This window comes from Saccoglossus kowalevskii, chromosome 7 (genome assembly GCF_978046115.1).
Source record: "Saccoglossus kowalevskii chromosome 7, keSacKowa6.1, whole genome shotgun sequence".
In the NCBI taxonomy this organism is placed as follows: domain Eukaryota; kingdom Metazoa; phylum Hemichordata; class Enteropneusta; family Harrimaniidae; genus Saccoglossus; species Saccoglossus kowalevskii.
In genome coordinates this window covers 28,381,419-28,408,205 of record NC_140647.1, presented here as the reverse complement: position 1 = coordinate 28,408,205, position 26,787 = coordinate 28,381,419, and the positions used below count along the sequence as shown (strand labels likewise).

Below are 26,787 nucleotides of genomic sequence, written 5' to 3'. Positions count from 1 at the left end.
TGCAGTTTCCAGTTGCAAACTTCGGAAGAATGACCAAGCCGATAAGACGACGAGCAGCGATTCAGCTATCACCGGCAAATAGGCGATGTTGTTCCATTCCCAAGTGGGGTGCTCTATAAAGTACACCAGTAGTAAATTGATAAAGAAGCAGAAGATGCAGCGATATAACAGCAGTACGAACGTGCATTGCTTGTTGCAGGAACGGGCGCTGATTGACGATAGAGAGAAGAACAACGCGGCGAGAGATGCCATGATGTATCCAATAATCTGCGAGTTATCATCACTGAGATAAATTTCTTCAGAAAATATCACTGAAGGCTGCATTACAAGAAATATGCCAGCAATATTAGCGATACAACATCCCGCTTCTAATAAATGCCATGGTTCGGATACAAATATACCGGCAAGCAAGGCCGTCAGGACAGGGTTAAGGCAACCAATAATCGCCGCGGTGGTGGTCAGCGGAACAGAAGTTACAGCGATTGAGAAAGCGACCGAAGCGAGACACAAGAAAAAAGCCGCGCTGATCACGGCAAAGAACGTTCTGCAATCACCGCCAAATACATCCATTCGACCGAAAGTCACTATTGGCGTGACCAGAAACAACATGACTATGTTTTCAATGAACAGCAGTTGAAAATGAGCGATACCGTTCTCCGTAGAGTACACCATCAACATCCCAACGGCGGCAAACGAGATGCCACGAAACAAAGCCAAGAAAACGCCATACACCGAGAAACAAAAAAAATGGCAGCTCCTCTGACAACTCTCCAGAACGCAGTGTCCCCGTCTTTGATCTGATTCAAATAATAATTTAAGATCATGGTCGCCATCTTGCTTATCTGTATGATCACTCATCACTGGGGGTAACAGATCTTCTTCTATCGTCTTAAGGAGTACGTATCCACAGCGAGTCGCATGTAACTTCATTGAATTTCCCCATTTATATGTATTTGAAGTCATTTCGATAATACTAGTATTATCTTCGACACGCGAAGCGACTTCCACCTCTCTTAACATAGTCCAAGATAATGAATGTTAGCCCGTGTTCTAATTATGGGGACAAAGTAAAAATTATACTGGTCGTCTGAATTCAGATCTCGGCGGTTAATAGAGTCGAAGATATATTGGCCGATGGTGGCGCCTCGAGGAATCCAAAAAATCGTTATGTTTAAAATTCAAATACTATTTCAATATAGTATGCAAGGCTTTATTTACAACGAACAATATTTTAGACAATATAAACTGTCACACATATATCGTTACACAGTCTCGTATTAATCCCTTAACTGTATTACTCAATCGGGTCCCGTTGAATCATTTATAGTATGGGCAAATGTGAACGGTTCATTCGTGCTCTGAAGTTCGTATATCACCATTGACATAATATACTAAAATAATTATTTTTCGGGGTGTATCGGACCTTTCCAGACAATCCATTTGAGGTTGTTTGTTGTCGTTGAATATAAGTGTGGTTATGGTCTTATGGCATAATTTAAATAGACTGGATATAGTAAGTTATCATGCAGGTACTCCCTGATGTCTTGGGACGAATTAAGGCATGGAAATCGTCAGCACGTTTTTTGGAGGGGTGTAATCGGGGAGCAACTTAAACGGAAAAACAAAACAACGAATATACGTATATTTATTACATTTCGTGAAAATGTGGACCACAATCAACACAATTTATACACTAAGAAAATGAAAAAAAAAATACCCAACACAATCCACATATTTCTATAAAAAGTGTATAAAAATACTATTAAATTGAAATAGTTAATGTTATACTAGAAGTTATTTACTGACTATGTGTGAAAACTGACGAGAACTTGAAAGCTAATTTTGCGTGGGAGTAGTCATACGTGTTTTCAAAGAATTGGTATTTATTCTGCACCAAAAAGAAATGTGGGCCGGGCGGTGTATATGGTAAATAGTATCAAGTGTATGATATGTAGAATACCAGAACACAATTGTTTTATGGGAATGCCACATTGCTTCAGCATGTTCGAAATATTTTCGGGAGACAAGTCCTTGTGAATTGGGTGTGGCCAATTGTGGGATATAGCAGAATCAAAAAAATTTGAGTACTCAAAACTGGGCCCTCCCCAAATCATACTCGCATTTTAAGGCTGAATTTCAAGCGCGTGGTGGCGCTGTTTATGTGTGACCGCGATAAAAAGTAAAATGACTAGGATGATGCGCGTGATCTTGTGACCCGTTTGTGTGTCGTCCGGTATACCAGATACCGAACGCCATGAAACCACAACTCCATTCGTTATTTCACTTCATTTCTTCTGGTTACGTGGAGATAATTATGTATTAGTTCCACGGGTCCCTCTAAATATGTAAGAGTATCAAGTCCCGGCATCGAGTATCATTGTAACACATTTATATGTTATTCATCATCATGTTGCAGTCTCGAACTGCATAGAGGATGACGGTTCAGGGGGTGTTGTGCTTCGCGCATCAGAATCCGATGTCGACCGGCGTTTCTTGAAAGGATCTAAAATACGAATAAAAACATCATTAACATTATACAGTGCATGTTTCGTTTTTTTTGTTTTGTTTTTTGCATTTCACAATAAATTTATCACATACACAAAGACTATGTTGTCGCTATGCTACAAGAAACGTGTGCATCGCGGAAACCTGTGCAGACACTTTGTGTTCTCAATTGTTGATAATTGTTTTGTCATTGTGTGAAGTATGTTGTACTGTCAGGTCATTTTTCATACCAACTAGGCATCCGTTATTTTACGTGAAGTTTCGGAATGAATGTGTCACACAAATGTCAATATTGTCAATACTGACATAAATAAATTAATTAATCAGTTAACCAGCTGGTAAACAATTAACTGTATTCATGTCACTCGCATCTTCGTGTACGTATTGGAAAAACAAATGTAACAATCACCATTAAAATGAACGATTCCTCTAATTTAGATCTGTAGTTCTTACCATTATGCTTTTTATTTTTTCTATTTCCAGATTTGCCAGAATCTTTCTGCTTCTGCGCAAGTAAGTCTGATGACATCGATTTCTGGGAATTTTCACCTGTCTCTAATTTCTTCAGGTTATCTTCTTGTTCCTCACTTCGTAGTTTGTCTGCATCGAAAAAAAAGTGACGTCATTCCTTTACCCTAAATTCTGACATGAGAAAGTTAACATTTTAAAACATTTTTTTTTTATTTATTCAATCCGACAACTTATATAATGTCATTGAATAATTGTGTTGAAGGGAGGAGGAGATTATATGTATAATAGTTATTCGAAATTCATTAGGACGGGTATGGAACATTTAGTTGTCATAGATACCTCTAACATCTATACGTAACTTCTGTAAGTCATCTTTGGCAGCTTTGAAGTCAACACTTATAACAAATTTATCGCTAACAGCCGGGGTCAAACCTGGCAGAGAGGTCGATGCATTGTCCAGCCTACAAACAAACAAAAGTACAAACGTTGTTAAAAGAACAACAACACGGATATTATCGTTATTAAACAATCATCCAAAGTCATGCCAGGAACCTGTGACACAATACCCTGTCCTTGACTCCGGTCAAGCAATATAATTTAATTCAAGTAAACCAATCTTACCTATCTTCCAAAGATTTCGTATTCTGTCAGTTGCCAATCAACGCATCGCGTACAGGACGTTCCCATGGCGACACCAATGTGTGAAATAAATAACAGAACAATGGCGTTAACGTGATTCGTTGATTTTGTATATATTATTCTTGCAATGCGTTATTGCGTATGCTCGCGATATGAAATAAATCTCTGTGGATCGTGTTACCAACAAATCACCTTTGACCCATGAAAGTAACAGACGTTGTAAATTTGACACGTTTAAATTGTGTACTATAACAATCCACTTCTAACGACGCTCATTTTTTTCTGTTCATTCTTTTGTTCGATGACCTAAATAATGGCGATGCATCGTGTACATTACAAGGTAATAGGGCAATTTGTTTAAACTGGTTTCACAAAATATTGTTTTATTCCCGGGATTGCATAACTTTACCTTGATGAAATCTTTTTTTCTCATGGATTCCATATCAGACGTTGTTTTCATCTCCGCCTGTTTAGCCTCTTCCAGTGCCTTGCTATACACAGCTATTTGCCGTCTTAGTTGCGTCGTTATATCGTGTTTATGCTTGTCGATATCATGTAACATTGACTTACGTTTCTGGTCGAGTATTTGATAAAGTGCCTCGCATTCCTTGGATATCGACACTTTCAATTTGCCGCAATTTTTCTAATAAAAAAAAGTAATGCAATATAATATTTAAGGAATAATTGATTAAAACCAGTGATTTTTGCAACCATCGGGAAGCCCAGCCCATTCAACGCGTACTATTAGGGATCGGTCTGTTGTGGACAAATCACTGACTGAAATTTTCAAAATCAGTAGAATGTATTATCACGATTATGTGTATCAAAAGTCAAATAACAATACAGTGTAATCATATTTTATTTAGTTATTTAAATTTGCAATTAATTAATTAATTACTAGTAGTTAATTTATTTATTCGCGTAAACGTTAGGTTTAAAATTGGTACACTGTTCATACAATTCCAAGCAATTCTGGGATAATGTTAAATATGTCTCTGAATGATATATATTGTTTTAATTAAAGTAAATTTATTATATTGTATTATTTGTCATGTGATTGGTGAAACTTGAACCATTCATATAATTTCTGATAAATAAGGGTTGTCGTGACAGGAAATGTCCACTGGTCATTGTATTGCACACGAGTACATCAATCAGCTGTTGATCTTATATTTACAGACGATGCGTCAATCCCAGACATATGTCCGATGTTTCAATGCGACCACCTTCACACGTAGAATATACCACAGATAACATTCTGAAAACTCAAAGTCACCTGTTACCGTTACTTATGTGGAATTGTTATGAGCAACTAATAATTGAAATGCAGCATGTTGTTAATGGTATAGTTAGTTAATTATTTTATTTATAGTGACCAGTGTATAAAAAAAACACCAAACCATAACATAAATACTTTCACTGTATAATGTACAAAATTAATTGCTTTCTTGTATATGCTTTTGACATGAACTCTGTGGTGTTTCTATTTATATTTGTCATTAGAAAAATGAACTTTTCATCCCCAGTCGCACGAGAAAAATTAAATACTATGTTATTATGTAAATCATATGGATATTCATTATGAAGTGAATAATGTATTGTAATGTAATAGAGGATTTCTGGCCCTAGTTACGGTTGTTTGATATGTGGGTTCAGTTCTAGTGAATGTTGTTTCTTATAATCTACTGTAATACCAACATAATACTACCCTCTGAATTTAATTTGAGTTTATAAATAAATTAATGGGAACCTATTTATACATTTTGCATTTCTCCTACATGACAGGCCTAAACTATAACAATACATTATTATTATTATTATTATTATTATTATTATTATTATTATTATTATTATTATTATTATTATTATTATTATTATTATTATTATTATTATTATTATTATTATTATTATTATTATTATAAAATAGCATACATATTAACTTTGAAATGTGGCGTCACATCCGGTATTTGGGAAGTAAAGACCTTGACGACTCATGTCAAATGTATAACGCAAAACGTCTGGTTGTTGTCGAGCTGTCCTTGTCCACCAAGTAGTTCCGGTCAAAGCATTGTGTACATACTTAGAAAAGCGAATCGTCCTACGTATTAAGTCCAATTGTGTCTCAGTGAGTTTGATGAGTGACACGATTCTTAATACCCGGTGGTAACACAATTGCCATGACAAGCCACAATGGCGTCATTGTCTCCTGGTCCTTACCTCCACTGTTTCGCATTTCTCGTCCAGAGTCTTGATGAATCTTTCCATTTCTTTAATTTTTTCTACCAAGGTAGCCATGTGACTCATTACACTTCCCTGGGTAAAACGAGAACAGAGCAGAATATACCGCCGTTATCATTATTAATTCAAATAATCGCAAGCTGATACGCAGAGTCACTGTTGACAGCAATAATTCATAATGACAACATCAAAATTACCAACTGAACGGCAGGGAGGGTTACAGATGGTACTTTCCGGTGTTATATGGGGGAGTTAACAAATATATGTACACCCTTAAGGTCCCTTACGCTTTCTTCCAAAACGCGGAAACTATATACGTGATCCTTATATCAATTTTCAAAATCCGCATACTTTGTTTCGTGTTTATATGTTATTATGTTAATATCCACAGCGTGTCCAACTTGATGCGCTCCTGTATTCCTTCGTTAAAAGACACGACCAGATTCGTATAATTAGATTGTTTTTATTAGGGTTTGTATCAATCTATTGACGGTAACTACGTCTACACAAATGAAACTCGGAGTTTAAGTATAAGACCACATACCTTTCTTCTCATGTACGACACGCTTAGGGTTGAATACGGGTCATCATTGAGACCAGGTAAACATTCGACGGGGTTTATGATCTTCATCTGCTTCACTCGATCGCATAGGTTCTGTAGTCGGAAATTCCTGGGTAGACTATCGACGCCTCGTTCTTGTTCCAATGCGACGTCGGCCCGGCACTCAGGGCAGTAAAATTTCCCCGTGTTATGCTTCTTTGTAAGTGACTGCCTGTACAACGCCTCGCAGCATTTTCGACAAAGATCATGTCCACAAAAGAGCATTACTGGGTCTTCAAATACTTCCGCGCAAACGCAACAGGTCAAATCGTCTTCTAAAAACATACTATCATGTTGCGATGCCATATTTTATAGTCGATATACTTCCTTTCCCCAATGTGATAGCCTATTAGTTCACCGGTTAAAACAGAGAGAAGCGATCTTTGAGTTTAACGCCCAATTGGTGGGGAAAAAGTTTCCAAATGCTTGCTTGAACCAGACTACTTTCTCGACCACTTTCCTGTCTTGTTTACAGCCGCTAATTCGCCTGTTAGAGTTGACTGACGAACACGGTTTGTGCCTTAAATACGTACTCCGTATCACCGTGTCATTCTGTTTCCCAATGAAGAGCAAAGTGGTTCGAGCCCGTCCGGTAAAATGGCTGCCGCACACCACAGGTTTTGCATTCTAATGAACGCTAAAAACGAACACAATGGAGAGACGGAACAAGGCAAGGTTGTTGTGCGTGACCCAATGTCGCCTTATAATTGGTATTCAGACGCAAAGAACACAGGTTATCGGTTATACGACTAGACAAGTCTACTTTGAGTAGTTTCGATCAATTATGAGTCGTTGAGCCGGGATTAAAATGAAATGAACAACTAATTAAAAGAGTAATTGTGTCCATTCGAGCAATGCGTAGTACATGTATTTAAGGCATTATGGGGGGGGGGGGTCATATGTCATGTAATAATGAATACGCACCCGTAATATTGACTTATCGGAGGCGTGCATGGGTCGTTATAGTTACATTATTTTCCAACTTTCTGTCGATACCACCATATTACAACAACTGCAACATGACCATTAGTGCATGTTGTTATTTTAATTAACTGGTGTCTAGAATAATCTAAATAAGTAGGCCATATCAGCTAAATTGTATGTATTACGTTATGACAATGTTCTAAATTAGGACGGCTCAAGTAAATTGCAATCTTTATTCATCCATTCACCAAATTATTATTAAACAGTACTGTAACAGCGCTCAGAGAATAAAGGGCGACGTGCTGCCACCTTGGGCTGTCCGATAAAATAACCATGACGACAAATTCAGACTTATCTTGAGCAATAAATCTCTGTCAATTCTTTTAGGCAAATATTAATTTGCAAATCTGTTTTGAATCTAGACAGCAACACCTCCTAGAATTCTTGCGTGGAGAGGGTGGAGCTGTATACATGTATAAAGTCACGAGTGACACTCACAGGGCGAGCCTAACGATGAGACTTAACTATGATATCATATATAATCAATTATATTCAGGTGCAGTCAACGGAGCTGTTCGTGAAAAAATGTGTTCGCAAGGGATTTTTAGCGGGCAGGCAAAATAAACCATTTTCAGTGGGAGGGCATTAAAAATAGGGTTTCTCAGAGGGGAATTCCAGTAGGAGAAGATTTTTATTCAGAGGGCAGGCAAGTTCCATTTTAGTAGATTGAACGGGTAAGGGCAAAATGCAGAATTTTCACATGGCGACAATTCAATTTGTATTCAATATATTGGCATGGGAAATGACCTAGATTGCAAAGTGAAGAACATTGTAATTTTTGGGAATATAACATGATTTGTGAAATTATTGCGGTTCAAGTTTTAAAAAAAAATCATAGGCGTAAATATTATTTTATATATTTAACTACCTCAATTCGATTAATGCATGGAATAATAATAATACGGGGTTCAATTTATGGTAGCGGTGAAGTTTTTGCCTGGCAATGGTTTTGTAAAGCGTTTGGAAACTATAGCAGCAATCCTTGCTGCCGATATGATACAATTGCATGTGGGGTTAAGCATTTGAAATCACGGGGGGGGGGCATTTTTTCGCGATGTCTCATCTGTACATTTTTCTTGTTTCTTGCTGTGACAGTATCTTTTTCCTGAAACACTTTGCATGCAATTTTTCTCTCTGTGTAGCATGCAATTGTTGTCTAAAAAAATCGTCCGGCCACCCCCCTGGTTTCAAATGGTCGACCCCCTAATGCAAATTACTAGTAACTATGAGACAGCCTAAAGAACTCTTTTCAAATTCCCTGGAGTGGCTTGAAACTCGGTATGCATGCTGCAACACAAAAAACGCGTAGTATGATTGGTTTTCAAACAGATAGTCACGTCTACGCACGGTAAGGTGTTTAGGGTTATTAAACAAATCTCAATATAAACGCAAAAAAGATTTTTCAATTTCCATGTCTTAATTTATTTTGTGAGTCTCCCCCAACAATCCCCGCCCGGCGAATATCTAGTGTGAATCTGTATCCCATCTCACACGCTGTTCAGAATTTCGGAAGATTCCCTTGTTTGCTTTTGACGTTTTTGTGCTTTGTTATTTTTTCTTTATTGGTTTCTAAACGGAATGCCTTCTGGAAGCACTTTTATTCTGTAACTAGAAATTTAGACAACGTTCATGTTGTTGCGCCCTCTCAGACAGCAATACGATGAGCGCCAAAAATAAGAAAGAAAATTAACGAACAAACGATCACGATTTGGGTATACGAAAGTAATAAGAAATCACTTCTGATGCCCCGACTGTCCACGGGGACTATCTTTTTTTAATTTCGCGTTGAAAATGTTAACTTGTTTTGTTATTTTAATATCTACGTAATACACCACACGTAAGGCAACATATCGACTCGGAAATTGTACCAGTTGTGTCCACACAGCACACCGTCATTCAAGCGAATTCAGAATTCTAGACAGAAATTATTACGAAATTAACGCTATTAACGTTGTGCTGATTCCATGTGTTTGTTGTTAAACCTGACAGTTACTTAGCCCAAGGATGCACGCTGTACCTTGTATTCAATAATTGCCAGTGCGAACATATAGCAGAGTACTTTCTCACGTAACAGGGACTTATCTTCGTGATTTATACCGCGTGCTATTATCCAGATCATGCCTAGCTTTTGACAGGAACCGGAAGTGTAATCAACAGCAGCAACAATGGTAGGTTGAGCTATTCTTGTGATGTGTATTTTAGTAATTTCAGATCTACTTGGTGTCATTGAAGTTGTTATTTTCACATATTGAAATGTTATTCACACAGAAAAGCAACGGATCCTCATAGTCTAGCGCCCACAAACGTGGAAATTCGTCAGAAATAAAGTACTGTGTGTACAGTACACTTCCCCGGGACTGTACTATTGATCGGAGAATGTCCTTTGATTTGGAGATGATCTTCATTTTTCCCATGTATTAACATAAGAGGGGTGGGGGGGGGGGGTTGGCAGAAAATTTTTCAATAAAAGTATGTTCTACAGATCTCGGACAGTCGTATCAGATTCGCCCGCTCCCTTGGTCCACTACTTCCATCGCAGGTGACACCCCCTTTCAGTTTGGTAGGGGTGTGCGACCGTGAAGTAAAACCCCAGACCATATCATAGACCATTTTCACCTCAAAAACCATACCCCATTATATCCCAAACAGTGATTTTGTATATCCCACCAGACCAAATTGTCACTTAATTTATTCAGTTATAGGTTAAATCTACTCTAATGGGGCCGGGTCATATCATCATCACCTTACCAGTACCGATATGCATATTGTCTGCCATGTTTGTGTCAGTTTGATCAATGAATAAAAGCATGATTTCAGCAGACGACAAGTGGGTTCCGAGTGAGTCCCAATGTGGTCCTGACTAACTAACTGCTATAATCCCTCTCCAGTAATAATGTTGGCATGTGTAAAAATCCCATAATGTGAATGGAGCTACATTCAACATGTAAAGCTCTTAATATCTTCAAAAGAAAGATTTTCACAAAATTTTCTGTAAAATTCTGTATAAAATACCTTATTTTCGCTTGCAACTAATTTTCGCTATTTTCGCTGAAGGAATGATTCAGTGAAAATAAAATCCACCGAATATACCTTTTTTCCTATATTTTACATTCAACTCATCAAAAATCAGTGAAAAAATAAATTCCACACAAAACACCCAAAAAGTCGTTTCAGCCAAAATTAATTCCAGCTAAAATAAAGTATTTTATAGTACTGTTTACAGAGAATATTTTAAAGCAATCAGTTTTCAAAACAGTGCAACTGAATTACTGATGATATTTCTATAATTATGAAATCATAAAATGTCCATATTTCTATTCAGTAATTGTTAACTATTATTTTGTTTTATAGCTTCGCTTTACAGCACTAAATGAAGATTCTGATGATGAGAGTGAAGATGAAGAAATTCAAGAAAGTACCAAAGAAGCTCAGGTTGGCACAGAAAAATCCGGTCATTAATCAACTCAGAATTATTCTGGCGATTCACTAGTTTGTTTTTCTTCTATCAATCTTAAATTATGTTACTCTGGGTAGTCTTACAAAATAATACTGCGTTTTTTGTGTCCCTTTATGTGAATGTTATGTTTATGTAAAGGGGGTTTGAACCCCCTTAAAGGTGGGTTTCAGCAGCACTGGCACAGATATTACGTAATAGTTATGTCGGCATAAAAAAAGTTAAGAACATGTTACGTCAGCATAAAGGGTTTAAATATGGTTGAGGCAACACCAAAAAAAATCCTACAGCAATATCTTTCTGAATAAAAAACAAATCTAGCTTTGTTGAGTGATTGTATTACAATGTTAACCCAGTCTAACTCTGAATTATCCATTGTCTCCTTTCTTACTATCATTTATGATTTTGCAAAATGACGTATATTTTTATTTGTAGGAAGCGGAGTTGTTTGATCTGTATAACAAAGCACTAGTGCAACAAAGAGCTGGAAAACATGATGAGGCACAGCAAATTTATGAAGAGTTACTCAAAACTACATTGCTAGCAAAAGTAAGCAAGTTTAGTTATTGTTGTTACCAGTTTATTTCTTTTGTTGACTTCTCTATCTCATTGGATCAATGGTGGTCAGGGACTTTAGATTTAACTCCACAATTGTATGTATATACAACTCAATCAGGATGGTTGATTCAATTTCAAGATATTTATTTCTTTTCTGTGGTTGTATTCGATTTCTGTTTTGCATTTCCATATACAGTCATCTTCTAGAACATCAGAAACGAAAGAAGGACTGGTCCATCCCGGCGTGGTATTGCAATATTCTGCTCTGAAGAATCTGGCTGGTCTGGCAGCAGAGAAGAAAGATTATAACACTGCGATGGAGTATTATATAAAAGTCAGTACATGTTTGCTACTAAACTTACAAAAATATAGACAATTTAAAGACATTACAAATGTTTGAGTCTTTCAGATTTGATTCCAGCCCATCTGTCTACAGTACTTTGGCTCCACTGCTAGGGTGTCTCACATTCCACTCATCAGTGCTCAAAAAGCCAGTATTTCAAGGCGCATAGACAAATCTCATTTTTCTAAATTATTAGCCCTACTGAACTACTGTAAAATCTGTATTAGAAGCTGCGACATCAATTAAAATGGTACAATGTAACAGAGGGGATGCGACTTCTACATTGTATTAGAGCATCTACACGTATGAGAAATGATGAATTTTTGGTTCTCAATTGTTCAAAAAGAATGGGTGCGACTTCTATTAGGGATGAGGCTTCTAATACTTTTTTCTTAAATAAACCAAAGACACTAGTGTCTTTGAATAAACCAAATAAACTTTTTTTCATGACTATAAGTACATGTATGTGTACCCAATACTACGATGGGACTACTAACATTTAAAACTGGTTGCCTAGCAAAAAAAAAAAAAATGTTAATTTCGAGTCCAGCTCATTATGTTTTTATTGTATCATATCTAGGCTGTAGACATAGACTGTAGTGATGTCTCTATTTGGTATAAAATGGGAAAGCTAGCACTGCAATTACACCAACTACCATTAGCCAGACTTTCATATGAGCAAGCTCTGTCATGTAACAGTAATCACTGGCCATCGTTGGATCAGCTGTGTACATTGCTATATGCAATGAATGATTATTACAGTACGTATGCTAGATAATTCATACAATTCATTGTCTTAGGCCCCTAAAAATGTTTTGTTTCTCTTCCTAGGAAAAATTGAAAAAAAAAATATACAGTGGTTTTAATTTTTTTTCTGTATTCAGATTTTTAATACCACCACAACAAGATATATGTTCAAAATTTAACATTTATTAATTTTTTAGTTTTATTTGGATCGGCAAAAATCCTCTGAAATGAACAGAAAACAAACATTTCCCCATTCTACTGTATGTGGTTTACTTTACCAGTATTCAAAATTGAAAAAAAAAAATGACATGTGCGATGAAGAGAAGCAAAATACTTTTTGGGTCTTACCAGTTTATTCATGCTTTTTGAATTCTAATTTAAATACTGTAGTTTTTTTTAACTTTAATTAATTTCAATATCTAATGAAAAGCATTTTTTTACAATGTAAATTCTACATTATTATTGATGGAAAGAATGTTCAATGTACCCAATCCCTTACCCTAACTCTAACCTTCAAGCCCCTAATTCAGTTGTATATTCAACTCTGGATAAATATAGGTGTTCTCAAGAGGGGCTTATAAAATTAATTGGGGGGGGGGGGGAAGTAAGTGAGGTTAGGGATTAGATTTGAGTTAAGATTAGAGATGGGATACACTGAAAAGTTTTTGCTATTCACATTTGAAAATACTTTTTTCACACCAAAAAAATAATTATTCTTGAAGAAATAAAAAAAAAATGTATGTCCTCTTAGAAGGAGCCCTGGATAGCACCATTTCTATTTAAGATTTGCATCTGATGTGAGAGTAATGTCATTGTCATATCGTTAACATCCTATTATTAACTGATGTTTGTATTAGAACATTGCAACTTTAAAAAAGTAGTAGAGACTGCAAAGTTAGGGTGGAGAATGTAATGAGTACATATAAAGAGAGTTAGAATTCAAAGTTGCATTTATGGAAGCAATTTTACATCAATAACATCTTGCTATACTAGCACACCGTTGCATATTCACAAAGTTTCCATCAAATGGATTTTACGTACATGATTTGATATATAAATGCAGTTTGTAATCAGGACTGTATTGAAAATAGTTAGTTGTAGGATTTGATCAACATTAAGACATTACATGTAACTGATGTCCTCTATTTGCAGGCTGCATGCATTATATATCTAAAGCACTTGAACGTGACAGTCATTACACCAAAGGTAGGTTAACTATACAAACCATTGTGAAAGGTTTGACTACTGTAAACAGATTAATTTTCACTGCTAAACACAAAATATTTTGCAATTTTATGGCATTCATACAAAATACAAAATGTTGGCAAAAGACTTTGACGCTTCATGTCACAGGACCGTAGATAAGTTTTCACTGAAAAAAAATTTCGTGATTTTCAGTAACCTCACTTCATGCATGAAAATGTGTCTCGTGAAATAAAAGTTGTTTACTGTATGTAATAAAATTCATGGAGGAGTTCACATTGTCTATAAATGATTGACTTAATCTGTCTGAGGCTTTCGAAGTTTTGAAATATGAAGCCTTCAACATGCTGCAGTTCAAACCATGATATATCTATATTATATCGTGTAATTGTTTTCTAAGGATTGGTGTTAAGAGATAAAATGTACCAAGAACAACCGTGTATGAAACGAGAATGTGAACTATTGTTTAAATATTGGTGAGTATATTACCAGAGCTTGAAATTGAGTATTTACCAAGTATTACAAAACTAGTCATAGTTAAAAATGATTTGAAGTTTTTAAATTTCTAATTTTCTCATTCCAGTGATGTATCTGTATTTGATGATCATAAAATTACAAAAGAAATTGCTGAAACGGTAAGAACACTGACCAGGACATATACAAGTTTATGCTAGATTAAGAATATGATAGACTACTGTGTAGACTTACCTACGTACATCTCTAGCCTAGTATTTTTTATATCATGGTTAGGTCATTGTAGATTCCGATTGAAACCTCAGATTCAGTTTCCAAACTCAAATTCAGATTGCATCTCAAGATTGATATTCCAAACTCAGATCAAGATTTCAGCCTCAGATTTAGATTCAGATTCAGATTCAGTCGGGATTCATATTCCAACTTCTGATTGAGTTTCATGTACACAGTAGGTCTTTTTAGTAATCTGATATTACCTAACAATATAATCCTTCATGTGCTGTGCTGTGCTGTTTAGTTCTCACTTTGTGTAAAAAATCTCAATATCAAGTAGTGGATTATTTATGTTGAAAATAAATCTTGAAGTTACACTCTTGTTAATAACTACTTTTAGAGTTGATGCAGTAGTTTGTAGTAGTGATGTTTCTTAATACTATCATCTTTTTGTTCTTTTTTAGATTGTTGAGGAAGCAGTAGAGATAAGAAAAAAGAAGCGAGAATTGCTAAAACCTATCCCAATACCTGCTGTCAAATTCCCTCAGCCACTGGCATCATTAACGTATGTGACTTGTTTGTTGTTATTCTTTTAGTTTGTTCATTTCTAAGTATATTTAAAATCCCATTTCAGTCATCCTCTGATAATTCCATTATTTTGCAAATTTTTCATTTCTTATCAGGTGGAAAAGTTTGGGAGAAAACTTGATATCCTTATATGAATATATCAACAAACATTCTAAATTGGTGAGTTTCCATGGTAATCTAGTGTTATATACAATATATCATGCAGTCTGCAATATTACCGTAATATTATAATTATGCAAATTTTGCATATATTATTCATTGTGATGGAGAATACTGAAACCAATGGCAGGTTTAGATGAGCACACACCTTGTATGCGCACATAACATGAATCAATCTGGAACATTCCTCATATTTACTGAAAAATGGTGTTAGCAGTGACTAATTTCCCAAAAGTCAGCTCTGTATCAAAGACAATTTCAGTTTTATAAAAAAAAAAGCTTTCTTGGGAAATTCAAAAGTATTTGTCATCGTGAAGTGAAATCAATGTACTTACACATGATTAATGTTTTATTACATGTACGGGTATTTGTAGAGTTTTGGGAACCATGTCGATGTCACAGACCACTTGTCAACAACAGATGAAGAAAATATGCCAAGTACAGGTGAATTTGAACATCCATGACGACATCACAAAATATACACTGAATATTATTTATTAGGAAGTGAAGCCAGTGTTCTGACTACTTCCCACAGTGTTTTAACCAGGGCTCTGATTTATTTTCTTTCGCCAACATTTTTTCTGTTTTTTCGCACACACAGGTTTGGCGTGTCTGTCAGTCTATGTAAGGAAAATCTCACAAACTTGTGAATAGATTTCAGTCAAACTTGATACCTTCTGTGATGTGCAAACATGATTACCAATAGTTTTAGGGCCATGACTATGCATACTATTAAGTAGCTATTTTGCATATTAATTTTTTTTGTTGCAAGACCGTATATATTTATTGGTTTATTGGTAGAATTATTAATAATATGTATGGTAGTCATGTGGTGCAATTTTATTTTTAACCTGTGTTTCGTAAAGCTCATTAATTTAATTTGAAAGCATTGTTAGAAGTATTATTTAAACCTTGTCATGTGAAATAAAATTGGTATTTCTTCTTATAGATGAACCAACAGAAATGGAAACAGAATCCGAAAATAATAGTTTAGAGAAATCTAAGAAAGGTGTGAAAAGAAAACGTGCTGGTGGTAGTGGTGGCGGCGGCGGCGGCGGTGGTGCATCTGAAGAGAGTCACGCAAAGAGACGATCAGCTCGAGTAAGAAATCCATGCATTAATAACCTGGGTCCTAGGTTACACGTTATCTGATATACTTGTATTCCACTTTTGCACAATACGTTAATGTTGAATTGGTCTATTAGTACCATGTGCTGTACAGTTATCAGACTGGGCAGTGCCTGAGGTTAGGCTGTTAGCCATCCATCTGTCTACCTGTCATTTTAGACAAGCACTTCACGGTTTAGACAGGTGTAAAATGTCATTTGAGAGGCGAAATCTTTTTTTTTTCAATTTTTTAGCTATAACCCTGCTTGGGGTAAATAAACATATTTTGCTTAAATCAACAACATCCAATGTTTGTGCACATTTGTAAAGATTGTTTAAACAACTAACCCATTAGTGTTTGCGTTAAGAAATTCTGGGCACTTTCATATGCAAAATTACTTATGTCATTTGCTGGTGAGTGTCATCGACTCCTGTCTCAATAATCACACGGGTGATTTCTTTCTATACTGCAGCACGTTTATTAAATTTATCAACATTTTGGGGTACTACATTGTATAATTAAAATAAAACCAAAAGCATAATAAATATTCCAAAGACCTGTTTTAAGTTTAAAATTTTAAGAGTGTAAACTTTTAGAAATTTTGTGTAAATAAGTAATCTAATAATTCTCTAATTTATTATTACAGGTCAGGAATACTGTGAAGAAAAAAGAAGAGACTGTAAATTATAAAGAATTACTGCGAACATTCTTGCCTTCCAGTTTGAAGTAAGTACTGTTAAACGCCTTAGTTTTTCTCTGGGTTTTAATATTGCTATATTCGCTGATAAGTTAAATCTGCTGAATGAAATCTACATGAACATGTAAAATAATAAAAAGTCGTTGATTGCTTGACAAATTTGTGAAATTTAAACACAGTGAATAAGCTCAAAACATCAAAATAGTGATATTAAATGTCAGTGAAAATAAATGGTTTTACAGTATTCTGTCAATAGTCATTGGGAATATGTAGTTTATTACAGAGACTTCAATACGCCAACCTCACTTGTGTTTTATTGTAGGTTTTCATGTTTCTTTTGAAAAACAAGAAAAACAAATTTTAGTTTATTATGTAGCAGGATGGTTTGTGTAGTTCAAAACCATTTTGTACATTCTTGACTCGTCTGATGTACCGTATTACCCCGGGCACGCGCCCAGGGGCCTGAACATACAAAATCGGGAAAACTTAGGGGTGGGCGCTTACCCGAGGACCACCCCAAAAAAGATTTTAAAAAGTTGTTTTTGTGATCGTATGATAAGGTCAAATAAAGGAATGCTTTCGTACACTTTGTACACATACTTATTTCTTGATTTATGCGAGGTTTCAATAAACGTGAGCACTCTGTCAAGAACTGTGGGAACACTAAGACACAGGGTCGAATTTCAAGAATAAAACTTGTTTTATGTCAGCTTTTTTAGTAACCGTGATCAGTGCAAGTCGAAACGGCCGGGAAAAACTACCGCAAGATGGCGATGACCTCATTAGCATAATTTTGTTCACGTGTGTATTGATACATCGCATCGTAATTACTGAAGAATAGCAGACAGGGTTATGAAACAAATAAACCTTTTATTACTGATGTGAAATGTTTACAAACTATTGTGAATACATAAACATATACAAATGGCGATACATAAAAAACAGACTGAAAATAAACTCTGGTCGACCTCATTAACATGATTTATTCACGCACCCACACACGTGACAAAATTATGATGCAACAAGTTCCCATCGTCGGCATGCCTCATTATGGTTATCGTAATGGGCTTGAGGTCGGCAAAATGTTTTTTCTTCAACGACAGAAAAATAATCCACATGACCGTAATGCCATAGCTGTGATGAAGAAAACGAAGACCTTGGAAAACGAAGACCATGGAAAACGAAGACCCTGGAATGTTCCTATGACGCCAATGATACACGAATTCGCCCAATATCGGGCATTTACTTTCATTGTGAACTAACTTCCCGTATGAAATTTTTCATAATAAATTAAATTAACTACTTTTAATTGTGAAATTACAACGTATGGAAAACGAAGACTCTGGAAAATTAAGACACTGGAAAACGAAGACCCTGGAAAACGAAGACCATGGAAAACGAAGACCCTGGAAAACGAGGACCCTGGAAAACGAAGACCCTGGAAAACGAAGACCCTGGAAAACGAAGACCCTGGAAAACGAAGACCATGGAAAACGAAGACCCCGAAATGTTCCAATAACGCCAATGATACACGAATTCGCCCAATATCGGGCATTTATTTTCATTGTGAACTCGTTAACTAACTTCCCGTACGAATTTCATTGCGAATTCTTCATAATAAATTATTTTCATACACATTTGCGGATATAATCAATGTAAAACCCAGTAGTATGCCTAATTTCATCTTGGTTTCGTTTAATATATAGCGGTGTCTGAACGAACCGACCCCGTTTTGATGTTCAAAGTATTAACAACACTGTGTGAAATTTTAGAACTATCCCACATGCGGTTCAGACACTATTTCAAATTGAAGTTTCAAAAAAGTGCTTCAAAAGAAACGGAGATAATGGCCGGTTTGCATAATCGGCATTTCGTTGTGGGAACATGCCAAATTGCGATCACTTTTACAGTCGCTATTACAATATTTACCAGCTCACATGATAACTACCGGTATGACATTATGAAGGATAACTGACAAATTAGATAAATGTACGGATAATATGAGAATAGTCACACTTGAAAGTGCGTTCCAAGAAGTATCATTCAGCGGCACTCTGAATGCTCCCGTTATATTGACGTAATCAATGCATGAACAAACAGGGGGCGGTACTTGCATAAATTATATGTTGTGCGAAAGTGACCTCGAAGTCAGGGTACAACGCATTTACATTCTCATCCATAATATCGAAGACACTGCTCCAAATCGGAAAATTTATTAGGTTATTTATATTACAACTAGTGTTACAAAACCGCGCTAAACTGTGCACAAAATCACAACACGCGACCCCTACCACCGGAAATAGTACTGTTATGAAACTTTTGACTCTTATTTAATTTACATATCATCTGTCAATCAGGAACCTCTAAGTGGCGTGAATATACAAATCATCCCTCAAACATAAACAAAACGTAAACAGCGCTTCATAATAATAGTTTAACTGTGTTTTAAAGTTGGTTTTAATGATTATTTTTAAATTATTTTTAACAAAATATAGATATGAAACCCATCGTACAGGAAAGCCAAAAAAAGCAAAAACGGTCAAAAATGATAAAAAAACTGCATCTTATCCTTAAATGTCTTTGGTTGTCTGTATGAAATTGTAATCTATAAATAAAGTGCCTGATTAAACTTTGTAACTATACATGCGAATATATTCAAAGTGCAAGTACTTCGAATAAGCACCAAATATCAGTATACATATTGGAACCGGGAAGGTATTTCTATTGTCTTCGAGGGGATACAATTGAATTACATCCTCGTGTTGGATTAAATATGTTTGTAGTGAAATTAAGTATATCACGTTATTGAACGAGTTCGCAATTAAATTAAGTACATCACGCTATTATATGAGTTCGCAGTAGAATTATGCATGTCGTTATTATACGAGTACGTAAATAAATCATTACGTACTCGCCATAATTAAATGAGGTCGGGATGGAATTGCAAATTCAATCATGTGTCAGTAAAGTTAACTTCGTAGTTCCATTGGACACGTTTTAATCAGTAACGTGACAATATGCATTTTTATTCTGACATAATTTAATCATGCCATTTAATGACGATGACCAATAGCGACGTAATTCCATGCGATCAGGGCGTACGTAATTTCATTTGGTAACTATTTAATAACGTTACGCAATTTATTTAAGAACTCATTTAATAATATGACGTGATTGATTAGATTGAACAGAACCATGCACGCAACGTTACTGATCGAAAAATAATTTACATATGTTTAGTAAAATGCAATTATACATATACGTATTATTTCGCATTCTATATACGCACGTTGTGAGTTCACAACGAAAATAAGTACTTCACGTTGTAATTTCACAAATAAAAGTAGAATTTCGTACGGGAAGTTAGTTCACAATGAAAGTAAATGCCCGATATTGGGCGAATTCGTGTATCATTGGCGTCATAGGAACATTCCAGGGTCTTCGTTTTCCATGGTCTTCATTTTCCAGGGTCTTCGTTTTCCAGAGTCTTCGTTTTCCAGGGTCTTAGGTCTTCGGTCTTCGTTTTCCAGGGTCTTCGTTTTCCATACACCCTCACAGTCAGCTGGCATCGGTGTCGCTGGGTGTATGATAGAGGGAAGTTGTGCAACCAAATTTGCCGAGTTCGCAGTTTTTCGCCGATAAAAAAATAACTAAGGCAAAAACTCGCGGTTTTTCAGCATTTTTGTAATAAAGACATTATTCTCTATCAATAATCCGTCCAAAATAGGAACATTTCTACTAATTCGTGTGTTTTTTCGACGTTTTTCGAAAAACCTGCGATTAGGCTGCGAAAGTAGAACATTCCGGAGGGGGTGAAACGGAAGAGCATCGCCAGGCGATGGACGCGGGGCTTTTTGGCAACGACCGCAAACGTACAGTATCCGTGTCCAGCCATTGGTTGGCCACGTAGAGGTCAAAATACGCGTTCTATTTTTACGCGTTAAGTTTGCCAGCTGACTGTGCTCCCATTATGAATTCACAGTCAGCGAAGTGCTACGTTTTGAAACCAAAGCTAAGTGCTTCAAACCACTCACCAAGGTATGGATTATTGTAATATTAGATTCATCGTGAATGAAGAGAAAGCAGAACGTGTGCGCCACATGCTGCGTGGTTCATCTTACGTCGTTAAGTTCCACTGAGTTTTTACGTAAAAACACAAACAAAACGGCCCTATTCAGGGCCACCACACACTCCAAAAAGAGAACTACCGTAACAAACACACTATTTAAATAAATCAAACGCATTCGTTTTTGACAAATAAAACTTTATTGTTGACCCCGTTCTTGGCTAAAAATCTCCCTGGGCGTTTAACCGAGGATGTCCCCAACATGTAACTTTTGTGAAAACAGGGGGGTGGGCGCTTGCCCAGGGAGGGGTGCGTGCCCGGGGTAATACATTATATTAAATTCAACATATATTACATTCAACATGAAAAATGCCAGGACACACTCGTGCAAACACCCCCCCCCCCACTATTGATAATTGTACAACCCAATCTTTTATAACCTTAGAGAGATGACAGAAGATGAGGAAGATGGAGACAGCAATCTGATGGAGAATAAAGACAGTTTGGATGCATCAAAAGCAGAATCTGATATGGCGCATACTGGAACATCAGGTACTCACCCCCACCCCCCAAACTATTTACACATGGACGTGGTGCATAATATCTTGCACAGAAGTATCCTTTAGTGTGAAATATCACCTGATGTTTCTCACTAAACAGTCTGTGTGTCCATGAACAGTAAACTGAGAAAACCAAATTGGTCGACAGTATTTTTGTCTGTGATATGACATTTTCACACTGGATAACAAATACTGACACAGTACAATGACAATAACTCAAAATAATGACAAATTTAAGTTTAATTTGAAAAAAAATTGCTATGAAGAGTAATATTTCTGCTGATTTTGAAAACCATTGGTGGTCGTAACTGTAAATGCATATGAATCGACACGCTTAACTATGAACGCAAATTAACAATATGATTTTTAAGCCTAGTTGCACGAGACTCTTGGACGAGTCGGCACGTGCTGAAATGTGTATGTGAACAGAAGGAACCAAATCTGCACGTGGTGAAAAAAACTTGATCTTGGTCTCCATAGATGCTCTTGACTGAAACTTAGCACGTGCCAAGTTTTGCTGCCTGAACGCTCAACACGAGCCGAAATCACGCCATTGGCTGGTGAATTTAAGAGAATATATACTGATTCATGACAATGGATGGAAGTGTAGCTATATATAGTCTACTGCTGTAGTAATGCGATGCATATTTATTTGCTGCTGCAACTGTTTTTTTTGCAATGCTACATCAACATGAGAAAATAATTGTTTTTCAAATCTTTTTTGCCGTTGATGTGTACGTATAGTGATTGAGACTCTTCGTGTCATGGGATGCATATTCACGTCACTCGTATCACCCAGCTCTATATAGAAGTGATATCAGATGCTTACATCAACGTATTCATTGAATACATAACGGGTACCTTCTTTTTTACAGTTCAACGACACTAGGGTTGTTATTTTGAATATTTAAGAAGCTAATTTGCATAATTTCCATTTTCATTGTACTGTTTCCAATTTGTTACAACCACTGTGTTTTTTATCGCCAAGGCACTGAATCTGATGATGCATTTATAAGCGCTGAAAACCAAGACATCAAAACATGGTTACAAAAACACGAGGTTAATAACGGTGTTGTGGATTTGATGACTAGGTACTGTCTTGTCTTAGCCCAGAAATCAGACCATAAATGGTAAGTAGCATCAATATGTAAATTTACTGGTGATGTCATTCTGATTCAACCAATCATAATTGGTGTTTCATACTGGTGTGTTCACAGCATGGTTTATCCATCACTTATTACATGTATGTTTGGGTGAATCCTTTCTTAAAATGTATTTACTATTTCTGAATCAATGTTTTTGTTTTCAGGCCAAATGGTTTAGGTGAAGTATATGTAGAGGTTCACAAGAGATTAAGGAATCACTTAACTTTACCGTCATACTATTGGTAAGTATTGTAGTGTATATGTAGTAGGTATAAAACTATACTAGTCTTTGTCTTTTTAGAATTTTATATCTATACTATAATTTCATCAAGTCACTTTAATACCTTCTTAATACACTTCTTAGATCATTTTGAAAATACAAGTTGTTTAGGGAGTTTTAATACACTTCAGACTTGATTGTATGGCTATGCTGCTGATGAAATTCAACATTAAATGACTTGTTTATTTCAGTAAATCAATTTCTAACCAGTTCATCAAAGAGCTTGCCTTGATGGCATTGGTCAATGCAGAACAGACCTTGGAGAAATGGTTGTCTGCTAAAATGAAGTCACCGGTATCAGGAACTACCGCAAGCCTTCTTGGAAAGTCAGTATTTTCAATTTATACATTAAATATCTTTGTTTATCTCTATCCCATTGTGTTACTGAGAATTACTACAATCTTTTGCATGGAAGCTGGGGAGTCCTGTTGGTCTTGCGATAAATCTATTAAATTTTTGTGTGTATGGTGTATCTCACAGCTCTGGGCAGGAGTCATTTCCAATTGGTACACACGACTTATTTTCATCAGATCTACTTTACCTGGAAAGTTTATCTACATTCCGAGATATCCTGACAAACACATGGTTACACTTTGCTGTACGCGGTGAGTGACATGTTTGTTATTTTTACAAATCTTGGGATTTTATGTTTAATGTTGATTATGTAAATATGTGTGCGAGTTACAAGATTTTCCAACAAACACATGGTTTACACTATGCCGTACGTGAGAGGCGTCATTGCTATTTTTACAAATTTTGATTGAAAAGAAAATTTATTAACAAATTTTTTCGCTTGTAATACAATTCGAATGCAATAAATCTAAGAAGACTGAATGTCTGAAAACCCAAGTGATGAAATATGTGACGTTTTTGGGACTACTTTATTGCATGCGCCAGAATACATACTTTTGTAATGGTGTTATGTCACCTGATCACCCGAGTGTATTGATATGTAAAAGTAGTGCGGGTGGTGTAACTGAAAATGGCGGAATAAACAAGAAGTAAAGTTTGAAAGCTCTCTGGTTTCTTTGATGTTTTGTGTGTTCCTGAGTCAACACATCACAAAATAAAATAAGTTACTTTATTATTGTCAAACACATTTAAATTAGGCTAAAATTTTCTTTGAATTGAAAGTTAGATTTTCATATCTGATATTACAGTTTATTGGTTGAAGTCCAGATATTTGATGCTACAAGGAAAAAGAGATCTTGCACTGAGTTGCTTTGATTATGTAAGTATGCGTATACCCACTACAGAGTCATCATGACTTATGTGCCATTTGATCTAGTAGTGAAACAGATTTAAGTATCTATGAAGAAATACATTATTTTTATAAGAAAATAAAACTCATGGGAAACGTAATGCTCTATATGGAAAAGATACCACATGTGTGTTTTGAACTGGTGACCATATTATTATTATTTATTTCAGACAAAGTCCATATAAAGTAAATTACAAAACAAAATGAAAAAAAGAAATAGAGTTACTGATTATAATAAAATACAGTCATTAGGTTTATGCTACAAAATCAAAAAATCAAATTATTCCAGTACCTCACCGACTGTGAGTTCCAACTTATGTCACTACTATATATTACAGAGACAATGCCATTTGTGGATGTATAAACGCGTTCAGTAAATAAAGATACTAGCTTTCTATTAAGACAAGGGAATGTTTGTACTCTATTAACAACACACATTGTACTGACACTACAATCATGTGGATATTCAAAAAATTTCCTGAAAGCATTGTTATAGGAAACCCTCATGGCATTAAGCGTAGACTTTCGAAAACAACACCATATTTGACAGCAATAAAAACTAGAGCAGTAAGTTTTGAAAAGACATTGCTTAACCTCAGTGCTACAGTTCACAAATTTTGGCAACAAGAGATTAGCACAAACACAAAACAAACGTCTCTGGTGATCAATGTCAATATTGTCTTTAAGATCATAAGTAATTCTGTGACCGAGGTAGTTAAACAGTTCTAAATTCTAATTTATGACTACATAGATAAACCGGTGGTATATTACTCAGTTTATGACGACTTGGAAAATACATACACTTTGTTTTTTTAGTGTTATAAATAATATCATGATCGTTAGCATATAGCTCACATGTATACGAAAGTTTGCGCAAGCCTTTGATAGAGGGCGCAATGAGGCACATGTCGTCTGCATAGCTTAAATTATTTACAGTTTTAGCACCAACCTGACAACCACATACAAGGTTATTTAATTCACAACCTAAGTCATCTACATAAAGGTTGAACAGGGTCAGGGACATAATACCACCTTGACGAACTCTGTTAGTGACCTCAAAGAAACGTGACAGGTTGTTTCCCCATCTAACACAGTAATGTTGGTGTCGATACCAGTTCACTAACAGCCAAGTAATATAGGGGGGGGGGATTTTACGGTGCACAAGTTTTTTAAATAATGTCCAATGGTTTACTCTATCGAAAGCCTTGGAAGCATCAAGAAAACACACAAACATATTACTTCCCATGGTGTTGTAATGACGAATTATTTCTTTGAGAACAAGAATACACAAATCAGTTGAGTGTTTCTTCTTAAAACCAAATTGGTTGTCTATAGTTTCAATGTAGGATTCACACCTCACCAGCAGTACGTGCTCCAAGACTTTCGACAACACTGATGTTATTGCTATTGGACGATAATTGTCCGGGCTGGTGATGTCACTGTTCTTGCTCTTAATTATTGGCACTAAAATTACCTCTGTCAGATAGCCTAGCCTAGCTGCACACCCAACTTGGTTTCCACTTGGCCACTGGGCATCCCCCAAAAAGGATGCTTTATAACCTTACTCAACTATGAGAACGTGCAACCCTGCAAACTCAATTGAATGAATGCACACATCTGTTTTTTTCAATATCTCAGTAACGTGCTAGGATGTATTTGGGTTCATATTCTTAACCAATTAGATAGCATTGATTCTTTAATTTAATTGAGGAAGAGAAGGGAGAAGTAAACAACAAAATTTAGTTAAAATCTTTTTTGAGGTGTGACATGTTTAAACTGAGAAATACTGTGCACAATATGTCTTGTCTTTTGTTTTGTTATTATCTCATGAACTTTCCCAACAGGTTTATTACTTCCATTCATATGTAAATGATATGCAAATTAGTTGATATTTTGTTGTTGTCATCATTTATAGTGTAGTCATCTCCTAACACTTGGTGACTCAGATTTGCCGCCGTCTAATATTCCGATTGTTGTACATTTACCGAACTGTAAAGATGATATAATATCTGCACGTAAGTATGGTCATTGTTTTATATGTGTGTCAGTCTAAATATAGGATTTGTCACTAAGATTCCAAGAATAGCTACAAACTTGAAAAAAATGCTTGGATATGAACATTTTATTTTTCAAATATTTTTGTACCATGCTACAGTTCCTTAATGTCACTGTTGTCTTTCCTGTCTTTTTTATGTGCAAATTGCATATATGAGAACTGACATATAGTGCATATCTCAGTTTGGGACTGCATGATAGGGCTATGTTACTGTCTTCCTATCAAATGTCATTATGGCAATTGAATGTGCTTTCCTGGTGTCAACAAGAGATAATCAAACACAGTCACCTGTGAATCTTATCAAAGGTTCCCCAAAAATCGCATTCGTTAAGGAGTAAATCTTGGTCAGAGGATTTTTGGTAGCCTTCAAACCCCAAGTACAATTTGCACATACCCGGTACCTTCTTTTGCAAGTATTAGTTAAATGTTGGTTAAAA

At 35.8% G+C, this 26,787-nt stretch overlaps 2 protein-coding genes across 2 annotated transcripts in view; one reads left to right on the top strand and one right to left on the bottom strand.

Annotated features, from left to right (window-relative positions):
• Positions 1 to 1,631: 1,631 nt before the first annotated feature.
• Positions 1,632 to 7,272, bottom strand: LOC100378210 (tripartite motif-containing protein 55). Its single transcript, XM_006814061.3, has 7 exons — positions 6,398 to 7,272; positions 5,833 to 5,928; positions 4,025 to 4,258; positions 3,598 to 3,620; positions 3,316 to 3,437; positions 2,959 to 3,105; positions 1,632 to 2,503 (listed from the first exon to the last, which is right to left on the bottom strand). Exons 1-7 carry the CDS (start codon positions 6,758 to 6,760, stop codon positions 2,406 to 2,408), a joined length of 1,083 nt encoding a protein of 360 aa, XP_006814124.1. The 5' UTR covers positions 6,761 to 7,272; the 3' UTR covers positions 1,632 to 2,405.
• Positions 7,273 to 9,286: 2,014 nt separating this feature from the next.
• The window catches only part of LOC102803438 (calcineurin-binding protein cabin-1-like), a 37,195-nt gene continuing 19,694 nt past the window's right edge, over positions 9,287 to 26,787 (top strand). Inside the window, exons 1-20 of the mRNA XM_085501433.1 lie at positions 9,287 to 9,606; positions 10,790 to 10,870; positions 11,328 to 11,441; positions 11,647 to 11,784; positions 12,374 to 12,554; positions 13,693 to 13,746; positions 14,144 to 14,219; positions 14,327 to 14,378; positions 14,895 to 14,995; positions 15,114 to 15,177; positions 15,552 to 15,621; positions 16,127 to 16,278; positions 16,932 to 17,011; positions 21,494 to 21,600; positions 22,597 to 22,738; positions 22,918 to 22,995; positions 23,225 to 23,359; positions 23,514 to 23,638; positions 24,194 to 24,264; positions 26,210 to 26,309. Coding sequence (XP_085357559.1) covers positions 9,604 to 9,606; positions 10,790 to 10,870; positions 11,328 to 11,441; positions 11,647 to 11,784; positions 12,374 to 12,554; positions 13,693 to 13,746; positions 14,144 to 14,219; positions 14,327 to 14,378; positions 14,895 to 14,995; positions 15,114 to 15,177; positions 15,552 to 15,621; positions 16,127 to 16,278; positions 16,932 to 17,011; positions 21,494 to 21,600; positions 22,597 to 22,738; positions 22,918 to 22,995; positions 23,225 to 23,359; positions 23,514 to 23,638; positions 24,194 to 24,264; positions 26,210 to 26,309 — 1,924 coding nt within the window. The 5' untranslated portion in view covers positions 9,287 to 9,603. The remainder of the gene's footprint in view (positions 9,607 to 10,789; positions 10,871 to 11,327; positions 11,442 to 11,646; positions 11,785 to 12,373; positions 12,555 to 13,692; positions 13,747 to 14,143; positions 14,220 to 14,326; positions 14,379 to 14,894; positions 14,996 to 15,113; positions 15,178 to 15,551; positions 15,622 to 16,126; positions 16,279 to 16,931; positions 17,012 to 21,493; positions 21,601 to 22,596; positions 22,739 to 22,917; positions 22,996 to 23,224; positions 23,360 to 23,513; positions 23,639 to 24,193; positions 24,265 to 26,209; positions 26,310 to 26,787) is intronic.